This window comes from Stomoxys calcitrans, chromosome 2 (assembly GCF_963082655.1).
Source record: "Stomoxys calcitrans chromosome 2, idStoCalc2.1, whole genome shotgun sequence".
NCBI lineage: Eukaryota > Metazoa > Arthropoda > Insecta > Diptera > Muscidae > Stomoxys > Stomoxys calcitrans.
The window spans coordinates 210,029,925-210,049,240 of NC_081553.1; the positions used below are offsets into that span (position 1 = coordinate 210,029,925).

A 19,316-nucleotide genomic window follows, 5' to 3' on the forward strand; every position below is an offset into this window, starting at 1 on the left:
AGCAATTCTCATCCAAAAATTAATGTTTATTTGTGTATGTTTATATGTGCGTGTGTTTCTACCTAACTTTGTTTTTATGTGGCATGTGATACGGACAATTGCCTTGGCCAAAGTGGTTATTGAGTGCCAAATTTTGGGTCTCATGCAGTTCATTGATAGGAATCCAATCCAATGCACTTGGTGAAACATTTGATAGACAAGACCAGCACATATGCCACATGAATTTGTGACACAGTCAGGAATAGAAACAAGGTCCTTAAGGATCTTAACGGCAGTACTTGCATGGCAGACAAAGAAACCTTTGCCAATTACCTTCTTGTTTAAACAAGAATATATAATCACAATATCTACATACTTTTCTTATTACATTAAACGACTTACCGATGGAAGTTTGTAAATAATCGTCGTTCCGATTTTTGAATGAAATTTTCTATTCTTGATTGAAGACCGAACCATTTAAATTCACAAGTAACCAATTTGTAGCAAGTCATCACAGGATCCACTTTCTTCTTCCAGTCGGCCCCAACCAGTGGACCACGGCCAGTTTTTTCTGATTTGAATCTTAAGAAATAATAAACAAAAATTAGCCAACTCTTTTAAACACAAATGACACAAAATCACATTTACTCACTTAATGGGATCCTCATCATCTTTATAATCTGCGGGCGTCACGGGATCATTGGCAATATCAATGTGAACAACTTCACGTTGTTTTAGTTTCTCGGGGGGCAGTTGGTGTACCTTGGTAAAGGAAAAATTTTTTGGGAAAAAAACACGATTATGATTAGAAAACTTTGAGTTATATACAATGAAGGTTTCTGTTGTTTTTTGCTTTTTCTTCCAACTTAAATCTAAGAAACCAATTAATGAGAATAAGAAACTACATGTTAGTCAAATATTATTAGGCATTTTTTTACTCATAAAACAAGAAGTGGCAAAAACTTAAATAACTACAAAGTTATGGCTAAGGGCCAGGGGTGGCAAATAATTTTTTTGTTTAAACCATTGTTTAAAGTCAAGGATATTATAATCAAACATATAAAAATAAAACTTTTTAAACAAAAACTAATTAATAAGCAGCTTAAGAGGGTAAGAGGAAAAAAATGTCTTTATTTCGGCTGGGCCTAATTTTAAACACCCTCCACCACGGATCGAATGTTTTAAGTTTACTGTTGGACTTCTTTCTGCGGGCAGAAATCAAAATGGAATAATTGGTAGCCATAACAGAATCTCATATGGAATATATTTTAGTATGGAGACAAGAATTGAGTTCTGTTGGTGCCAAAGAATTCTAATAAGAGAATCAGTTTAAGTGAATGGTATATAAGGCTAGGCAACGATTGAATTTCAAAAACATTGGAAATCATAGTAGAAGATCATTTGTAAATTTTTAGCCAAAACGATTACTTATTACGCTCTCTAGATGTTCTAATCACTAGATCGCATTATATTGCAACTTTATCAAAAAATTCACCAAATTATTGTCCATTTATCATCCCAAGCGATATTTTTAAAAAACTCGACCGACTAGCTTAAGCCTTTTAAACATTTTGCTACTTTTCATCGACATAAAGGACATCCGACATTCAAGGAGATCAAAAATATACCGTATAGGAATTCAGATAAATATTTTGATGAACTGCAAACAGAATGATGGTACCATACCAGCATAAGGCAAAAAAACAAGTAAAAAGGCGTTAAGTTCGGCCGGGTCGAACTTTGGATACCTACCTCTCGGTGATATACGTAAACCACCGTTCGTCATAATCCGCTAAAAAATCCATAATTTATGGCACAATAGTAGCTTTATCGAAATATGGTCCGATTTGGACCAAATTTGGGACGGACAGTTCATTGTGCAATTTTGTAGAACAAAATATTGGTCTTTTTGGTAGCTATATCCAAATATAGACCGATCTGAACCGATGTCGATGACACGGATGTCGAAAAGCCTAACATGTGTAAAATTTCGGCGACATCAAACAATAAATGCGCCTTTTTTGGGCCCAAGACCTTAAATCGAGAGATCGGTCTATATGGCAGCTATATCCAAATCTGGACCGATCGGGGCCAAATTAAAGAAGGACGTCGAGTGGCCGAACACAACTCACTATCTCAAATTTCAGCAAAATCGGATAATAAATGTGCCTTTTATGGGCATAAGACCTTAAATCGGGGTATCGGTCTATATGGGACTATATTAAGTGCGAGATAGCTTAATATATGCCAAGTTTCATCTCAATATCTCTATTTTTTAAGACTCAACAGACAGACGGACGAGCATGGCTAGATCGTTCTAGATTTTTACGACGATCAAGAGCATACTTACTTTATAGGGCCGGAAAAGGATATTTCGGTGTGTTGCAGGGTGGTGGGTATAAAAAAAAAAAAAAATAAATAAAAAAAATTAAGAAAAATAATTAAAAAAGGATAAAAAAATAAACAAATAAAAAAAATAAAAAAAAATAAAAAAAAATAAAAAATATAAAAAAATATAAAATAACAAAAAAATAATAACAAAAAAATAAATTAAATAGAAAAATAATAGCAAAAATAAATAAAAAAAATAATTACAAAAAAAAAAATAAATAAAATAAGTACAAAAATAAATAAAAAATAAAAAAACATAAAAAAATAAAAATATAAAAACAAAATAGAAAAATAAAAAAAAAAACAAAAAAAAAATAAAAATAAAAAATATAAAAAATAATAACAAAAATAAATAAAAAAAAATAATAACAATAATAAATAAAAACAAAAATAAAAATAAAAAAATAAAAAGAATAAGAAAAATAAATAAAAAAATAAAAGAACAAAAAGCAACATTAAAATAATAAAATAAATAAAAAAAAAATTAAAAATAATAAAAAAATAAAAAATATAAATAAAAAATATAAATAAAAAATAAATTAAAAGAACTAAAAACAAAATAGAAACAAAAAAAAAATAAAAAATAAACAAAAAAAATAAAAAAATAAAAAAAAGTAAAAAGAAAATAAAAAATAAAAATAAAAAAAATAAAAATAAAAAAAAATAAAAATAAAAAAAATAAAAAAATTAAAAAAAAATAAAACAAAATAAAAAAAAATAATAAAAAATAAAAAAAATAAAAAAAAGTAAAAAGAAAATAAAAAATAAAAATAAAAAAAAAATTAAAAAAATTAAAAAAAAATAAAAAAAAATATAAAAAAATAAAAAAAAATTAAAACAAATAAAAAAATAGTAAAAAAGAAAAAAATAAAAAAAAAAAAAAATTAAAAAAAAAATAAAAAATAAAAATAAAAAAAATAAAAATAAAAAAAAAATAAAAAAATAAAAAAAAATAAAAAAAAAGAAAAAAAAACTTTTTAGATTCGGCCGGCCCGAATATTTGGATCACACCACATTGGATTCAGCTAAAAATGTATAGATAATAAATTTTGTTGAATGGCTTAATTTACACCATACATACCAATCTTCTGTCGAACCAGCAAAAGTTAAAGCTTCTAGGAACCGACTAAGAATGACCGAGAGACCGGTTTACATGGGAGCTATATCAGGTTATAGACCAATTCAGACCGTACTTGGCACAGTAGTAGGAAGTCATAATAAAACATTATGTACAAAATTTCAGCCATATCGGGTCAAAATGCGGCTTCCAGGGACTTAGAAGTCAAATCGGGAGATCGGTTTATATGGAAGCTTTATCAGGTTATAGACCGATTCGGATTGTACTAAGCACCGTTGTTGGAAGTCATAACGGAACACCACAATCAAAATTTTAGCCAAATCGGGTCACAATTGCGACTTGCAGGACTCAAGTAGTCAAATCGGGAGATCGGTTTATATGGAAGCTTTATCAGGTTATAGACGGATTTGGACCGTATTTAGCACAGTTGTTGGAAGTCATAACGGAACACCACATGCAAAAATTTAGCCAAATAGGTTCACAATTGCGGCTTATAGGGCTCAAGAAGTCAAATCGGGAGGTCGGAGCTATATCAGGTTATAGACCGATTTGGACCATACTTGGCACAATTGTTGAAAGTCATAACAGAACACCACATGCAAAATTTTATCCAAATCGGATGAAAATTGTGGCTTCCAGGGGCTTAATAATTTAAATCGGAAGATCGATTTACATGGGAGTTATATCAGGTTATTGACCGATTTGGACCGTACTTGGCACAATTGTTAAGAGTCATAACAAAACACCGTATGCAAAATTTCAGCTAAATCGGATAAGAATTGCGCCCTCTAGTGGCTCAAGAAGTCAAGACCCAAGATGGGATGACAGCTATATCAGGTTATGGACCAATTTGAACCATATTTGGCAATGTTGTTGGAAACATAACACTTGATACAAAATTTCAGCCAAATTGGATAAGAATTGCGCCCTCTAGTGGCTCAAGAAGTCAAGATCCAAGATCGGTTTATGTGGCAGTTATATCAAAACATGGATCGATTTGGCCCATTTACAATTCCAACCGATCTACACTAATAAAAAGTATTTGTGCAAAATTTCAAGTGCCTGGCTTTACTCCTTCGAAAGTTAGCGTGCTTTCGACAGACAAATGGACGGACGGACATGGCTAGATCAACTTAAAATGTCATGGCGATCAAGAATATATATACTTTATGGGGTCTTAGGCGCATATTTCGAGGTGTTACAAACAGAATGACAAAAATGGTGGAGAGTATAAAAATTCAAAATATATAAAAATAAGCAAAAAACTTGTTCACAAAATCTAAAGCATCGATTTTTGCAAATAAATTTTACCCCATAGAAGCCTATAGCCAATAACTTTAGGGTTAGTAGACAACATTTATTAACATAGACTCACATTTTCCTGATCGCCTATATCAGCAATATGATGAGATTCAATGATTATGATAAAATTATCTTTCATGTAACCAGGATTCTGGATTTTTTTTTTTCATATTAATATATGCGTATTTAATTTGTTTTTTGATACAAAATATAGCAAATTTTATTTTTAAAGAAATTTATAAAAAAAAAAATATACACGATAATCATTTCATCATTTGATTGTTAATTGAAGCATTTGAAATTAAAGAAATTACAACAGCTCACATGTAGGCAGGCACACGCACACACACACCCACAAATATGGAATAAGTCCATTTTATTATCAATTGTTGTTGTTGTTGTTGTTTGTGATTTTGATATCAGTTTGAGAGACAAATAATCATTGACAATACATAGAGAGTAAATTAATCCAACACCACATGTTTTAATGTTTGTTAAGTGTATATTGATGTGTATGTATGTATGTATGTATGTTCGTATGTGTAAGCGCATTTTGAAATAATACATTTAGATAAATAAATTGTTAAATATTAAATATAGGCGAGTACAAAAAGAAATCGAAAAAAAGAGAGAGAAAAACACCATTAATTAATTTTTATATTCGCATCACACTTACATTATCAGAATCTCCTCCATCGGCTAAATGCAGAGAATCTATGATAACTTTGAAATTATCTTTCATAAACTTTGGATTCTAGAAAATATTATTGTAGAGATATTATTATGTGCATGTGTATGTGTAGTAGAAGGGTACGAAAATGAAAAAATATGGAGAAAACGTTAAAAGCCTTAAAAGAAATTTGTTGCTAAAAAAACCAGGAAATCAATTTATATAGCAGCTATAACAAAATGTGTAGTTTCCAATGTATACTGTGCCAGCACATCCAATACAAAATCTTCTAAAAATCTAATACAATCTCAAAAAAATCTTGTTTACAAGAATTCTATGATCTCGGTCTAGTGGGGAGCTAAATCTGTAGCAATGATGGGCCAACTAACACATGTCCACTTTATATCTAAGGCCCATAAGCTTATTTTCTTGTGAACGTGCACAATTTTGTACAATAGTGCGTGTGTTGTAGTTTAACATTGGTCTACATAGTCGACGATAATAGTTTTTGATGACAATCAGAGCTCGATTTTCACGGATAACTCTAGATGGAGCCGGGAACAGGTTTAATGCGGAGACAAGGAGACAACAAGTAAAAGCGTGCTAAGTTAGGCAGGGCCGAATCTTGGGAACCCACCACCATGGATTCTGCTAAAATATGAGAGCTATATCTAGTTATAGACCGAATTGGACCGTATTTGGCAAAGTTGTTGAGAGTCACAACAGAACACCACAGGCAAAATTTCAGCCAAATCGGATGAAAATTGCGGCTTCCAGGGGTTCAGGAATTCAAATCGGGAGATCGGTTTATATTGGATCTATATCAGGTTATAGACCGATTTGGAACGTACTTGGCTCAGTTGTTGGAAGTCATAACAGAATACTATGTGCATAATTTCAGCCAAATCGGATGAAAATTGAGGCTTCCAGGGGCTCAAGAAGTCAAATCGGGAGATCGGTTTATATGGGAGCTATATCAGGTTCTTGGCCGATTTCGACTGTACTTGTCGCAATTGCTGGAAGTCATAACAGAATACTATGTGCATAATTTCAGCCAAATCGGATGAAAATTTAGACTTCCAGTGGCTCAAGAAGTCAAATCGGGAGATCGGTTTATATGGGAGCTATATCCAAATCTGAACCGATATGCCATCATTTGCAATCCTCAACGACCTACATCAATATAAAGTATTTGTGCAAAATTTCAAGCAGATAGCTCTACGCGTTCGACCGCTATCGTGATTTCGACAGACGGGCGGAGATGACTAAATCGAATCAGAATTTCGAGACGATCAAGATAATTTATAGGGTCCTAGATCTCTATTTCGAGGTTTTACAAACGAAATGACTTAATTAGCTTTCTACAGAGGACAACAAAGCTTCCAGTCGACGCAGACGCCAGCCATAAGGATGACCAAGCCATCACAGGCTATAGGCCAATAACAATACTAATACTCAAACAATCTGTCTATTTCCAGTGATACCAGAGATATGAAAAATGGGTCGGGTGCTCCCTGTACTCAAACCAGGTAAACATACGGACCAACAAGCGTCATACTAAGGGCGGTATGAAATAAGGCCCCAATGCAATAAAGCCCCAAACGGAAAATCCAATAAAAACCCAAAAATGGGGCTTTATTTCATAATGAAATAAGCAACCCCAACAGTAAAAATAAAATAAGGCCTCAACGCAATGAAAAAAAAATCCAAAACTAAAATGAAATAAAGCCCAAAAACTTGGGACATTATTTCATATGGCATAAAGTCCCAATTTCAAAATTAAATAATGTCCCAATAAGTTGACGATTGACTAATTTGCGGGTAATCTTTCGAAATGTGCTTCCCGTCGTTTTATTGTAAATGTTTGTTAATTGTAATAAAGCCCCAAAAATATGGTTTGGGACTTTGTGCCATTTCCAAATTTGGAGTCTTATTTCATACGAAAGTGAGCGCTAAATTTTTAAAATGAAATAAAGCCTCATAAAGAGGGATAAAGCCCCAATTATCGTTGTTTTTGTTTCATGTATACAACTTTGGGGTCTTATTACTTTTCCGTTTGAGTCTTTATTGCATTGGGGCCTTATTTCTTATATCCCCTTGAAGTGCTTGAGGTGTTACTCCTACATAGCATGGATTCATCGAAGAGATGGAATGTGAACTATATGTCCCAGTCATAAGAAGAGTTTGAAAAGCCCAAGCAACAACTCTCAAGGAGGGAGTTTTCTCTCCGCTCCTGTTCTCTGCCTTTTTAAACTCCTCCCCACCTCCTACTGGCATGGAGATAATATAATACGTGGACTGTTCTGACCTGACCAAAGGGAATGTTGTTGTTGTAGTAGTTTGTTGTATTCTATCTTTTGTCTGGCCGGTTCTGTTAAATATCCAGAACCAGGAACTACGACTAAGGTGGGGTGCGTTCGGAGGGATCTGGGTCTCAGTCGAGTGGGACTGGCTGGGCAGTTAAACAGGTGACATGTGTCGTGCGGTCCCAGGTTACAATTGGGACATACTTCCTGAACGTTAGCATCAATCCTTGCTATGTAGGAGTTGAGGCGGCTGCATCTACCGGATCGTAATTGAGCCAGAACTTGTTCATTTCCAGTACACCTGGGTCCGTGTAACGAATCTCACCACTCTCATCTGCGGAACCACTGCCTTGGCCGGGAAATTGGGCCGTACTTAGAGTATTTCTGGGTTAATGGGATCCGTGCTATGAATCTCAGCACTCTCATCTGCAAGAACCACTTCCTGGGCCGAAATTTGACCCGCATTTTGGGTATTTGTTCCGCTGGTATAAAGCGAACGGTTGTTGTGTTAATGATATCCCGAAATTTCCTGTATACATGGCCATTAACTAGAATCCAACTACCAACTGGCGGTATGTGCATGTTGTATAGCTGTATCTCGGCAGTTCCGGACCTGACTGCTATCCCCATACACTCCATGTAGAGGTCACCAGCATTAGTCACAGGCGAGATGGGTCTATACTGCACGGAATGGTGTATCACAAAGGTAAATCCCCCACATCAACTCCGTAAATGATCCTTACGTAGCACATTGTATTGGTGACAACTGTGCAGGCTGAAGGTGTTGGTCAGCTTTATCTCCTGGAAAGCTGCAACCAATTTTTTCCCCTATATATTGTTGTTGTTGTAGTAGCAGTGTGTGCTACACTGAGGCGGCAGCCCTTGCCGATGAAGGAATTCATCGGATCAAACCGGTACGTACAACCGGCTGCCATGGGATTGCTCCCCTATATGTCCCCTATGAATGCAGAGCATTGCGTTGGCGAAAGGAAATTAGGAATGGGAGTTGGAGGAAAAGGATGTAGTGTTTATTGACATTTGTCTTAAATCTCTGGATGTCAAAGTTGGTGGGAAAAACATTAGCCAGAAGTCGATTCCACATACGAACGGTTCGGGCAAAATAAAAATTCTGCCTATAATGCATTGTGCGGTCCCCTGGCCAATCAATTACAAACGGGTGTGAATTCCTGTAATGTCTATTTAGTATGCCTGACAAACATCCTTACACCAGGAATAAGAAGACGAATATCAGACGAACGCACACCATGAAAGTACCGATAGAACAGCGACAAACAACCCAAATTGCGACGATATTCAAGGGAGCCAATAGTTGGATACCCTACTGTCCCTAATCAACGCCATCGCTTTCCTCTGTACATGCGGTCCAGTAGCTCCAGGGATGATTTTGAAGCTCCAGCCCATGCATGTGAGTTGTACTCCAGAAGATCAGACGGAGTGAAGTAATTCTTACACCGTTTAAGGAAACCTAAACTGGATTCTGCCCCTATCTTCCTAAGTAGTGTCTTTGGATCGACGTAAAAAGTAGGTAACTGTCAAAGTCAACTTTTTCCGGTCTCGGTCAACTTATTCTCCTGTAGGAGAAATAGAGACCCAAAAAAAAGTGCTCATTTTAATCTACTTCTGCAACCTTACCAAACTTCATAATCATAACAGAGAACCCCCTAAGCATTTCATTTCCACATAACAACAAATTCTCTGCATTTCAACCAGTGCATGGTGGATGGACAAGGCCAAATCGGCCAGTCACCACATTGCCAACATACCGTAATTACTGTTTTACAATAAGGATAAGCATTCCAAGCCTCTTCGTGAATTTCCAGGGATCCTTTGGGCGCCAATAGTCTTATAAATGCTGGAACTTTGGATGCCAAGTGATAGATTTTATATGTATACTGACCGGAACTATATTTGCCACCTAAAAATGAGATGAACAAAAATTAAAGTTAAAAAATTTTGAATCAACAATAAACAACTTACCCAACAATGGATGATCGGTAAAGGGTTCATTCTTTAATACTTCAATACCTTCGCCTCCTCCCGTTTCATTTTTCGAAGCCTCCGCAACGGAATAAAGTTGTGCAACTTGATACTATGTTTGTGCATGTGTGGTCATTATTCATTTGCAATTATTCCAAGAATCCATCGTCATATGTGGGAAGAGAAAAAAAATAAATAAAGAATACAAGAGAAAATTAATTATAGAGGAAAAAATCAATTAAAATCTATTCTTTTTGATTTGTTTATGGATGCTTGCCTGGCTGCCAGATAACACAGACAATACAAAAACAAAGCAAAATCAATTAATGGACATTCTTACAACAGATATTGTCAGTCGTCTTGTGTGTAGTGTCATTCATACATATGAGTGGTCAGTTTAGTTTTCAAGGGTCATAAGTAGTAAGGAGTCGTTTTTGTTTAGATTTTTGTTGTTGTTACTGTAGCCCCATTTGCATATGGAGGTGGCGATCCTCGTCAAGACCCTATGGGTGAGCAAGCTCTTTCGCCGTGAAAACATGGTGGCCAATTGGTTATTTAAAGGCGCCAATAATCCGCCTTGTCATATCGAGCATCAAAGGCACTCAGTATTTGTGCAAGAGCCGGTGGTGCCGCCCGGCCTCTCACTGAGACTCTCCGCTCGATACCGCTGCCATTGCAGCTACTTCGTATGGAGCATTCCACTATCCGCACCTGGTGGACGTGCCCGGTAGCTCGCAACTAAGTATTTCGTAGCAGCTATGAGCACCACACATACCGGACCTCAAAGTCCTAGCCTGTGTGATGCTTACAGCAAATCCCTGTGCCGGGTTTTTTTTTGATAGTGGTAGGCGCTATTGTTATGGACGGAACAGTGAGTGTTGCCATAGTGAAGATTTCCGTTAACGAATAATGCAATAAATTTCAACAATTTCAATTTTACGGAAATGCTTGAAAATTGATCCAAAATTTTTTCCTACTGATTTCCTCAAAATTGTATATCTACTTACAAATTCAAAATGTGAAACTTTTTCGATAAATCTTAAAAAATATTTTCAAAACATAGAAAATTTTCTTAAAATGTAGAAAAAATTTCTTAAAATGTTGAAAAAATTTCTTAAAAAGTAGAAAAAATTTCTTAAAATTTAGAAAATGTTCTAAACATTTTTAAAATTAGGTAAATTTTTTTTACCTTAAGAAATTTTTCTTCAATTTTTAGAAGATTTTCTTAAAGTTTAGAAATTTTCTCCAAAATTTAGAAATTTTTCCCAAAATGTAGAAATTTTTCTCAAAATTTTATGCATTTAAAGGAAATCTTGAAAATTTGAAAATTTTCTCCAAATCTAGAAACATTTCTAAATTTCTCTAAATCTTGAAAAGTTTTCTCAAAATAAAGAAAAAATCAAATTGTAGAAAATTTTTCCAATACCTAGAATAAATTTCTCAAAACCTAGAAAACTCTCAAAATCTTGAAAATTTAAAAAATTTTAAGTAATTTTTTAAATTAGAAAATTTTCTAAAAAAATTTACAAACTTCTTTTCAATTAGGAAATTTTATCAAAATTTACAAGTTTAGAACATTTTCTGAAAAACGATCCAAAATTTTTTCCTACTGATTTCCTCGAAATTGTATATCTACTTACAAATTCCAAATTTGTGAAACTTTTTCCCTAAATCTTAAAAATATTTTCAAAACATAGAAAATTTTCTTAAAATATAGAAAAATTTCTTAAAATTTAGAAAATGTTCTAAACATTTTTAAAATTAAGTAAATTTTCTTTACCATAAGAATTTTTCCTTTAATTTTGTAAAGATTTTCTTAAAGTTTAGAAATTTTCCTCAAAATTTAGAAATTTTTTCCAAAATGTAGAAATTTATCTCAAAATTTTATGCATTTAAAGGAAATCTTGAAAACATGAAAATTTTTTCCAAATCTAGAAACATTTCTAAATTTCTCTAAATCTTAAAAAGTTTTCTCAAATAAAGAAAAAATCAAATTGTAGAAAAATTTCCCAAAACCTAGAAAACAATCTCAAAATCTTGAAAATTTCTAAAAATTTAAAAAAATTAAGTAATTTTTTAAATTACAAAATTTTCTAAAAATTTTTACAAAATTCTTTTCAATTAGGAAATTTTATTACAATTTACAAATTTAGAACATTATCTTAAAATTTAGAAAAGTTTCTAAAATTTAGAGAATTTCCTTAAAATTTAGAAAATTTTTTCTAAAATTTAGAAGAATATTCTTAAAATTTAAAATTTTTTCTTAAATTTTAGAAAATTTTCTTAGAATTGAGAAAATTTTCTTGAAATTTTTTTTCAACATTTTCTGCACTTAAAAAGAATTCTCAAAAACTAGAAAATTTTCTCGAAATCTAGAAAAATTTCTCTAAATCTTGAAATGCATCGTTTAGGAGCCGGGCCATAACGGAGTAAGGGGAAATGCAAGGCCAGACAATTTGACGGATAGCATGTGTCGGGCATGCGGGGAAGATGATGAGACGTTGGAGAATTTCCTTTGTTAGTGTCCGGCTTTCGCGTCTTACTGATACCGGCACTTAGGCTGGTGGTGGACACAATATCAGACATGAACCAAATTAGGGTAGTGGTATTGAAAACAATTAAGGAGTTTGTAAGTAGCACAGAATTCCTTACTTAACATTTTCTTTTTAGAGGTTACTTCATAGTTTTTAGAGCGCACAACAAGCCGATTACTGGCTTAGGTGAACGTCCATAATGGCATGGAGCGGATTAATATATGCAACCTCTTTTCAGCCTAACCTAAAGAAAAAAGTTCTCAAAATTTACAAAATTTTCTCGAAATCTAGATAATTTTCTCCCAATCGTAAAAATTTCTCAAAATTTAAAAAAAATTACTTAAAATTTACAAAATTTTCTAAAAATTTTTACAAACTTCTTTTAAATTAAAAAAATTTAATAAAATTTACAAAATCTTCTTAAAAATTTAGAATATTTTCTTAACATTTAGAAAATTTTCATAAAATTTAGAAAATTTTCTTAAAATTTAGAAAATTTTCATAAAATTTAGAAATTTTCTTAAAATCTAGAAAATTTTCTCAAAATCTAGATAAGTTTCTCAAAATCGTGAAAATTTCTTAAAATTTAAAAAAATTACTTAAAATTTACAAAATTTTCTAAAAATTTTTACAAACTTCTTTTTAATTAAAAAATTTACAAAATCTTCTTGAAAATTTAGAATATTTTCTTAACATTTAGAAAATTTTCATAAAACTTAGAAAATTTTCTTAAAATTTAGAAAATTTTCTTAAAATTTAGAAAATTTTCTTAAAATTTAGAAATTTTTCATAAAATTTAGAAATTTTCTTAAAATTTAGACATTTTTTTCAAAATTTTCTGCAATTCTCATAAACTAAATCTTGAAATATTTTCTCAAAATAAAGAAAAAAGTTCTCAAAATCTAGAAAATGTTCGCAAAATCTAGAAAAGTTTCTCAAAATCTAAAAAATTCTCTCAAAGTCTTGAAAATTTGACTCAAAACCTAGAAAGAATATTTCAAAATCGAAATTTATAAAAGAAGTTTTAATTTTTGAAGTTTTTTTGCCTGTTAGGACTAGGTTCGCATCCCGGCCTTGGTCTGTCGAATATGTGGTTGTTGTGTGTTGCAACCTCTGGCTTTCCTTTTCCATTTGCAAAAAGAAAATCTCCGATCATTGAGCTCGTCTCAAAAGAGAAACAAACAAAAATTATGAAATCTAATGATCTTCGCCCTAACAGGCATAAAAAACTTGAAAATAAAAAAATTCGACAGAGTCCGGCCGGGATTCGAACCTGGGAGAGGGAGAGCCGTTACCGTTGTCTAGCGTTCGAAGCCCTCAATACAACTTCCAACAGATGCACAAAATCATGTGCATGCCATGGAAGTAGTGTAATTGTCGCAGAAAAAAAAACTGTCATTACACAATGTACACCATTCTTAAAAGACTTTATAAGAGACCGATACTCTAATGGGATTTTGGGAGTGGGAAGGGCCCCAGAGTAGTGGTTGGTCCGAATGTGGTCTCGAATATGGGCATCAACTTCGAGTTCTAGGGTTGCCCAAAAAGTAATTGCGGATTTTTTAAAAGAAAGTAAAAGCACTTTTAATAAAGCTTAGAATGAACTTTAATCAAATATACTATTTTTACACTTTTTTTCTAAAACAAGCTAAAAGTAACAGCTGATAACTGACAGAAGAAAGAATGCAATTACAGAGTCACAAGCTGTGAAAAAATTTGATAACGCCGACTATATGAAAAATCCGCAATTACTTTTTGGGCAACCCAATACAAACAAACAAACACCTTTCATTTGAGCCCCATATAGCCATAGTCGATAAATATGTATGTCCGATTTAGGGGTGTTTTGGAGTGTGGGGTGGTCCCCCACACACTTAGCCTTGAAAAAATATCAGCACCACTCCCAAAAATCTTTCATTTGAGCTCCATATTTCCACAGTCAGCAAATATGTCCGGTTTACGAGGGTGTTTTGAGGGATGGGGCGGCCACTAGTTGGCTTGGTCCTGAAAATATATATCAGATTCGTGTTCTATTCAAAAATACCTTTTATTTGAGCCCCATATTGCAATGGTCAAAAAATAAGTCCTATTTGGGGGGTGTTATGGGGATGGGATGGATAGACACTTTTTGCCAAATGTTGATATCAGATTCGTGCTCTATTCCTATTCTATTCAAAGACCTTTCATTTGAACTCCATATTGCTATGGTCGGTAAACTTCTCCTCTTTAGGAGGTGTTTTGGTAGAGGGGCGGCCAAACATTAAGTCCCAAATATGCATATCAGATTCGTATTTTACTCTCAAATACCTTTTAATTTAGCTCCATATTGCCGTGGTCGGTTAATATGTCCGGCTTGAGAAGGTTTTCGGGTTGGGGCGCCCCTTCAAACACTTTGACCAAAAATTGTATGACAAATTCGTTTTCTACTCTCAAATACCTTTCATTGGAATCCCATATTGTCATGATTGGCCTATATATCTATTTGGCGGATTTGGGAGTGGGGCAGCCCCCTTAGGCACCCCATCCCAAAATTTAGATATCAGTTTTTTGTTTTTGGGCTACAATGAGGTTGCAAACAAAATTTCGCTTGAATCAACTGTATAAAGAGGAAAAAGGCCCCATTTATAGGCTCAATACACAATATCGGGAGATCGGTCTGTATGGCAACTATATCCAAATATTGTCCGATCTAGACCACATTTGATAGGAATGGGTTGGGGTCTACCAGAACTCACTGTGCCAAATGTCATCAAAATCAGATAATAAAAGGATCTTCTATGGCCTAAATACTCTATATTGGGAGATCGGGCGGTCGGCCTATAGGGCAGCAATATCCAAAAATTGTCCGATCTGGACCACACTTCACAGAAATGGGTAGGGGTCTACCAGAACTCACTGTGCCAAATTTCATCGAAATCAGATGATAAATTACCAATTTATTGCCTTTATGCCTGGAGATCGATCTATATACCGACTATATATAACTAAATTCCGATTTTATGGGATCAGAAGATCAAGTTTATATACAAAGAATACGAAATCATTAAAAATTGTTTGGAAAAGGTTTTTTACCCAAGATATCTGCAAAATTATAAATACCCAGCTTTTGGGTATATATGGGTAAATAGCCGGGTATTTACCGAATTTATCGGGTATATACCTTTTGGGTATTTACCCATCGCCCATCTCTACCCATAGTTCAATTAACACATTGATGTGGTTCATCCGTATTTAGAAGTGGTTATATTGTGGTTTCATCCTTAACCCATGCGATGTCATTGCCATTTCAATACTTCTTGATAAAAATATGAACATCTAAACTGTCATCACTGGTTCTTTTTATTCAGATTATCAGCAATGGAAGGCTCGTATTCATTGAGTCAAGTTAGTTGATGAGACCATTCGTGTTAAAAAGGCATTTCTAAACGTATATAACTTGCCACAACAATCCGCAAACCAAATACTATGACGACATTTAGTGAAGAAGGTCACATTTCTACTATTTGTTCCCATTTTAATGTGGTGTTTATATGACAATGTTGGCACTTCAACAATGCTACCGACTTTTCATATTTCAGCACGTGTTTCTCCATTTCCTTTTACACAATTCGTGTAGGTTAAAGTTTAGCGCCACCTACACTTGGTGGCGTGATAGAGGTCGGTGTGCTATACATTTGAATGTGTAGGGGAGGCAACGTTGTGGGTAGAGACTCAATATAACCGACGAATTGCACCGCTGTATTTTATAACAAAAATTGAAATTAGGCCAATTTTATAAAAAATTAAGCTATTAAACCATTTTCTATTGGAATTGTTATACACTGAGGCGGCAGTCCTTACCGATGAAGAACTCCATCAGGTCAATCCGGTACGTACAACCGGCTGCATTTGGGATTGACTTTTCAGAGTATTCTTCTACAGTTTGAGAAAACTTCCAAAATTTTGGGAAATTTCCCCAAAATTTAGGAAAATTTTCTAATTTTTAAGGAAATTTCATTTTTATTTATTAACCAAATATGTAATATAAAGCCAATAAGACCCATAAAATAATTACATACAAATATATTACAGTAACCTGAGTATAACAGATATTTAAATTCTTTTCTTAAATAATTCTTGAAATAATTTTTTATATTAAAAAAAAGGTTCCAGATTTGAAGAAATTTTCTTGATTCTGAAAAAAGCTTTCAATAATAAAAACCCCTTTTTAAAAAGTTTTAGGCAAAATTTGGTTGCTATTAAAGCATTAGCCATGCTATGGAGATTTCGAAGCTAACCAAGCTTCATCGTCCATTTTGCCCCAAAAAGATAACATACTTCCATCCACTCACTTATTAGTGAGCCGAGCAATAGTAGAAGCATGCCTTTTTGCGACGAACATTGGATCATATCGGGGTACCTTTCTTCGTGTGCAGTAAGAAAAGCAAACCACCAACCGTCAATATGTCCAACTCATCCCGCATCAGCAACACGCAGAATGCCAAAAACCTGTTACCCTTTCCCAAAGGAAAGGGTACTAAAACCACCCTTTCGCAAAGGAAAGGTACTAAAACTATCCTTTCCCAGTGAATGGCTATTAAAACTACTCTTTCCCAAAGGAAAGGGTACTAAAACTATCCCATTACAAATGAAAGGGTACTAAAAAAACCCATTCCCAGAAGAAAGAGTACTAAAACCACCCTTTCGCAAAAAAATGGTACTAAAACTACCCCTTCCCAAAAGAAATGGTACTAAAACTACCCTTTCCCATACGAAAGGGTACTAAAACTACCCTTTCAAAAAGAAAAGGGACCCAAAACTAGCCCTTACCAAATGAAAGGGTACTAAAACTACCCTTTCCCAAAGTAAAGGGTACTAAAACTACGCTCTTCTGTAAGAAAGAGTATTAAAACTGTAGGAAGGGGTACTAAAACTAGCCTTTCGCGAAGGAAATGGTGCTAAAACAACCCATTCCCAAAGGAAAAGGTTCTAAGACTACCCTTTCTCAAAGGAAAGGGTACTAAAAACCCCATTCCCAAAGGAAAGGGTACTAAAACTACCCCTTCCCAAAAGAAAAGGTACTAAAACTAACCTTTCCCAAAGGAAAGGGTACTCAAACTACACTTTCCCAAAGGAAAGGTTGCTAAAACTACCCTTTCCGAAAGGAAGGGTACTAAGACTACCCTTTCTTACAGGAAAGAGTACTAAAACTACCCTTTCTTACAGGAAAGGGTACTTAAACTGTCCTTTCCTACAGGAAAGGATACTAAAAATACCCTTTTTTACACGAAAGGGTACTAAAACTACCCTGTTTTACAGGAAAGGATACTAAAACTACCCATTCTTAAAAGAAAGATACTAAAACTACCCATTCTTAAAAGAAAGATACTAAAACTACCCTTTCTTACAGGAAAAGGTGCTAAAACTACCCTTTCTTCAAGGAAAGGGTACTAAAACTAACTTTCTTAAAAGAAAAGGTTACAGGAAAGGGTAATAAAACTGCCCTTTCTTACAGGAAAGGGTACTAAAATTACCCTTACTTACAGGAAAGGGTACTAAAGCTACCCTTTCTTAAAAGAAAGGTGCTAAAACTTTCCTTTCTTACAGGAAAGGGTACTAAACCTACTCTTTTCTGAAGGTAAGGGTACTAAAACTACCCTTCTTAAAGGAAAGTGTACAAAAATTACCCTTTTTTTAAAGGAAAGTGTAAGGGGGAATGAAAAGGCAGACGAATTGACGGTGAAGGCCAGAGGACTGCCGTCAAAAACTTGGTGGCCCGGAAGCCATTCGGATCGACAGTCGATAGGACAACGCAAAATCCTACGAGGAAACCCAGATTGTGAGAAGGTCAGTAAAGCTTTCGGTATCACAACAGGGCACATAGGACTACGAGCTCACTTTTGCAAAATCGGTGTGGCTTGCGATAGCATGTGTAGAGCAAGTGGGGAAGATGATGAGACGTTGGAGCATTTCCTATGTCATTGCCCGGCTTTCGTGGCTAACAGACATGGGTACTAAGCTGGGGACACAGTACCAGATATGAACCAACTTAGGGGTGTGGTATGGAAAACATTTAGGGATTTTGTAAGTTGCACAGAATTCCTGATTTATGGTGATTTCGATTCGGACAAAATAATGTTTCCCTAATGTTGCACTTATAAGGGACAACATTTTGCAAATGTCTCCCCATCTCTCTGCTGGTGTTACACTTATTGCATTTTCAATCGAACAGGTTCATATGTCCCTATGTAGTCATATCGGTCAAAAAATTCAGCTTATTTTCGGATAAAGAACTTTCTAGCAATGCATCTAATTGCCGTTGGCTAAATATAATGCGTTCACTTTTTCCATTTTCCATTCATTATTAATATTTTACCGCTTTTTTCCAAACCATTAACAAATTTTATTTTCTTCAATTTAAACATGATTTGCTTGAATGATAGCCGCTGATTTTAAGTGCGAAATTCTCCACCGTACACTTGGCACGGTATAAGAAATACAATATTTTTCTAAATCTATAGGCAACATTACACCCGGTGGTGGGGTGACATATTTGTTGGACAAGCAAATACAAAATTTCAATTTCAGTGCAACATGCCGAAAAAATGCTACACTTTTGGCATAATCGAAATCACAATTAAATTTTCTTTTTTGAATTTACTTTTTAGTATTTAGAGCGCATAACAAACCGATTACCGGTTTAGGTGTATGCCCATAGTGGCATGGGGCGTATTAATATCCGCACCCTCTTTTCAACTTAACTTAACCTAAAGGAAAGGATAGTAAAACTACCCTTTCATATGGGAAAGGGCACTAATACCACCCTTTTCCTAAGAAAACGGTACTAATTATACCCTTTTCCAAAGGAGGGAGTATTCTTTTCTACTCTTTTTCAAAGGGTGAAAGAAAGGATCCTAAAACTACCCTTTCTTAAATTTTATTCGACTGCTATGCCCAAACATGTTTTGCAAATTTTAATTATAAATTTTACAAATATTTGCCCTTTTTTTCCTCGTATTGTTTTGACAGGTTGGCAAATGGCGTTAACACTTCACAGCAAACAAACAGATTTGCATTGG

The 19,316-nt window shown here is 34.2% G+C and overlaps 1 protein-coding gene across 4 annotated transcripts in view; it reads right to left on the minus strand.

Annotated features, from left to right (window-relative positions):
• The window catches only part of LOC106084712 (phosphatidylinositol transfer protein beta isoform), an 86,302-nt gene that overhangs the window by 5,042 nt on the left and 61,944 nt on the right, over window positions 1-19,316 (minus strand). For 3 of the 4 annotated variants that reach the window (XM_059361782.1, XM_059361780.1, XM_059361783.1), the window contains exons 4-8: window positions 9,725-9,836; window positions 9,511-9,662; window positions 5,427-5,504; window positions 632-741; window positions 382-561 (exon numbers count right to left, since the gene is read on the minus strand). In XM_059361782.1, the coding sequence (XP_059217765.1) occupies window positions 382-561; window positions 632-741; window positions 5,427-5,504; window positions 9,511-9,662; window positions 9,725-9,836 (632 nt within the window). Of the gene's footprint in view, window positions 1-381; window positions 562-631; window positions 742-4,823; window positions 4,902-5,426; window positions 5,505-9,510; window positions 9,663-9,724; window positions 9,837-19,316 lie in introns of all 4 variants that reach the window. The other variant, XM_059361781.1, reaches the window with a different exon arrangement.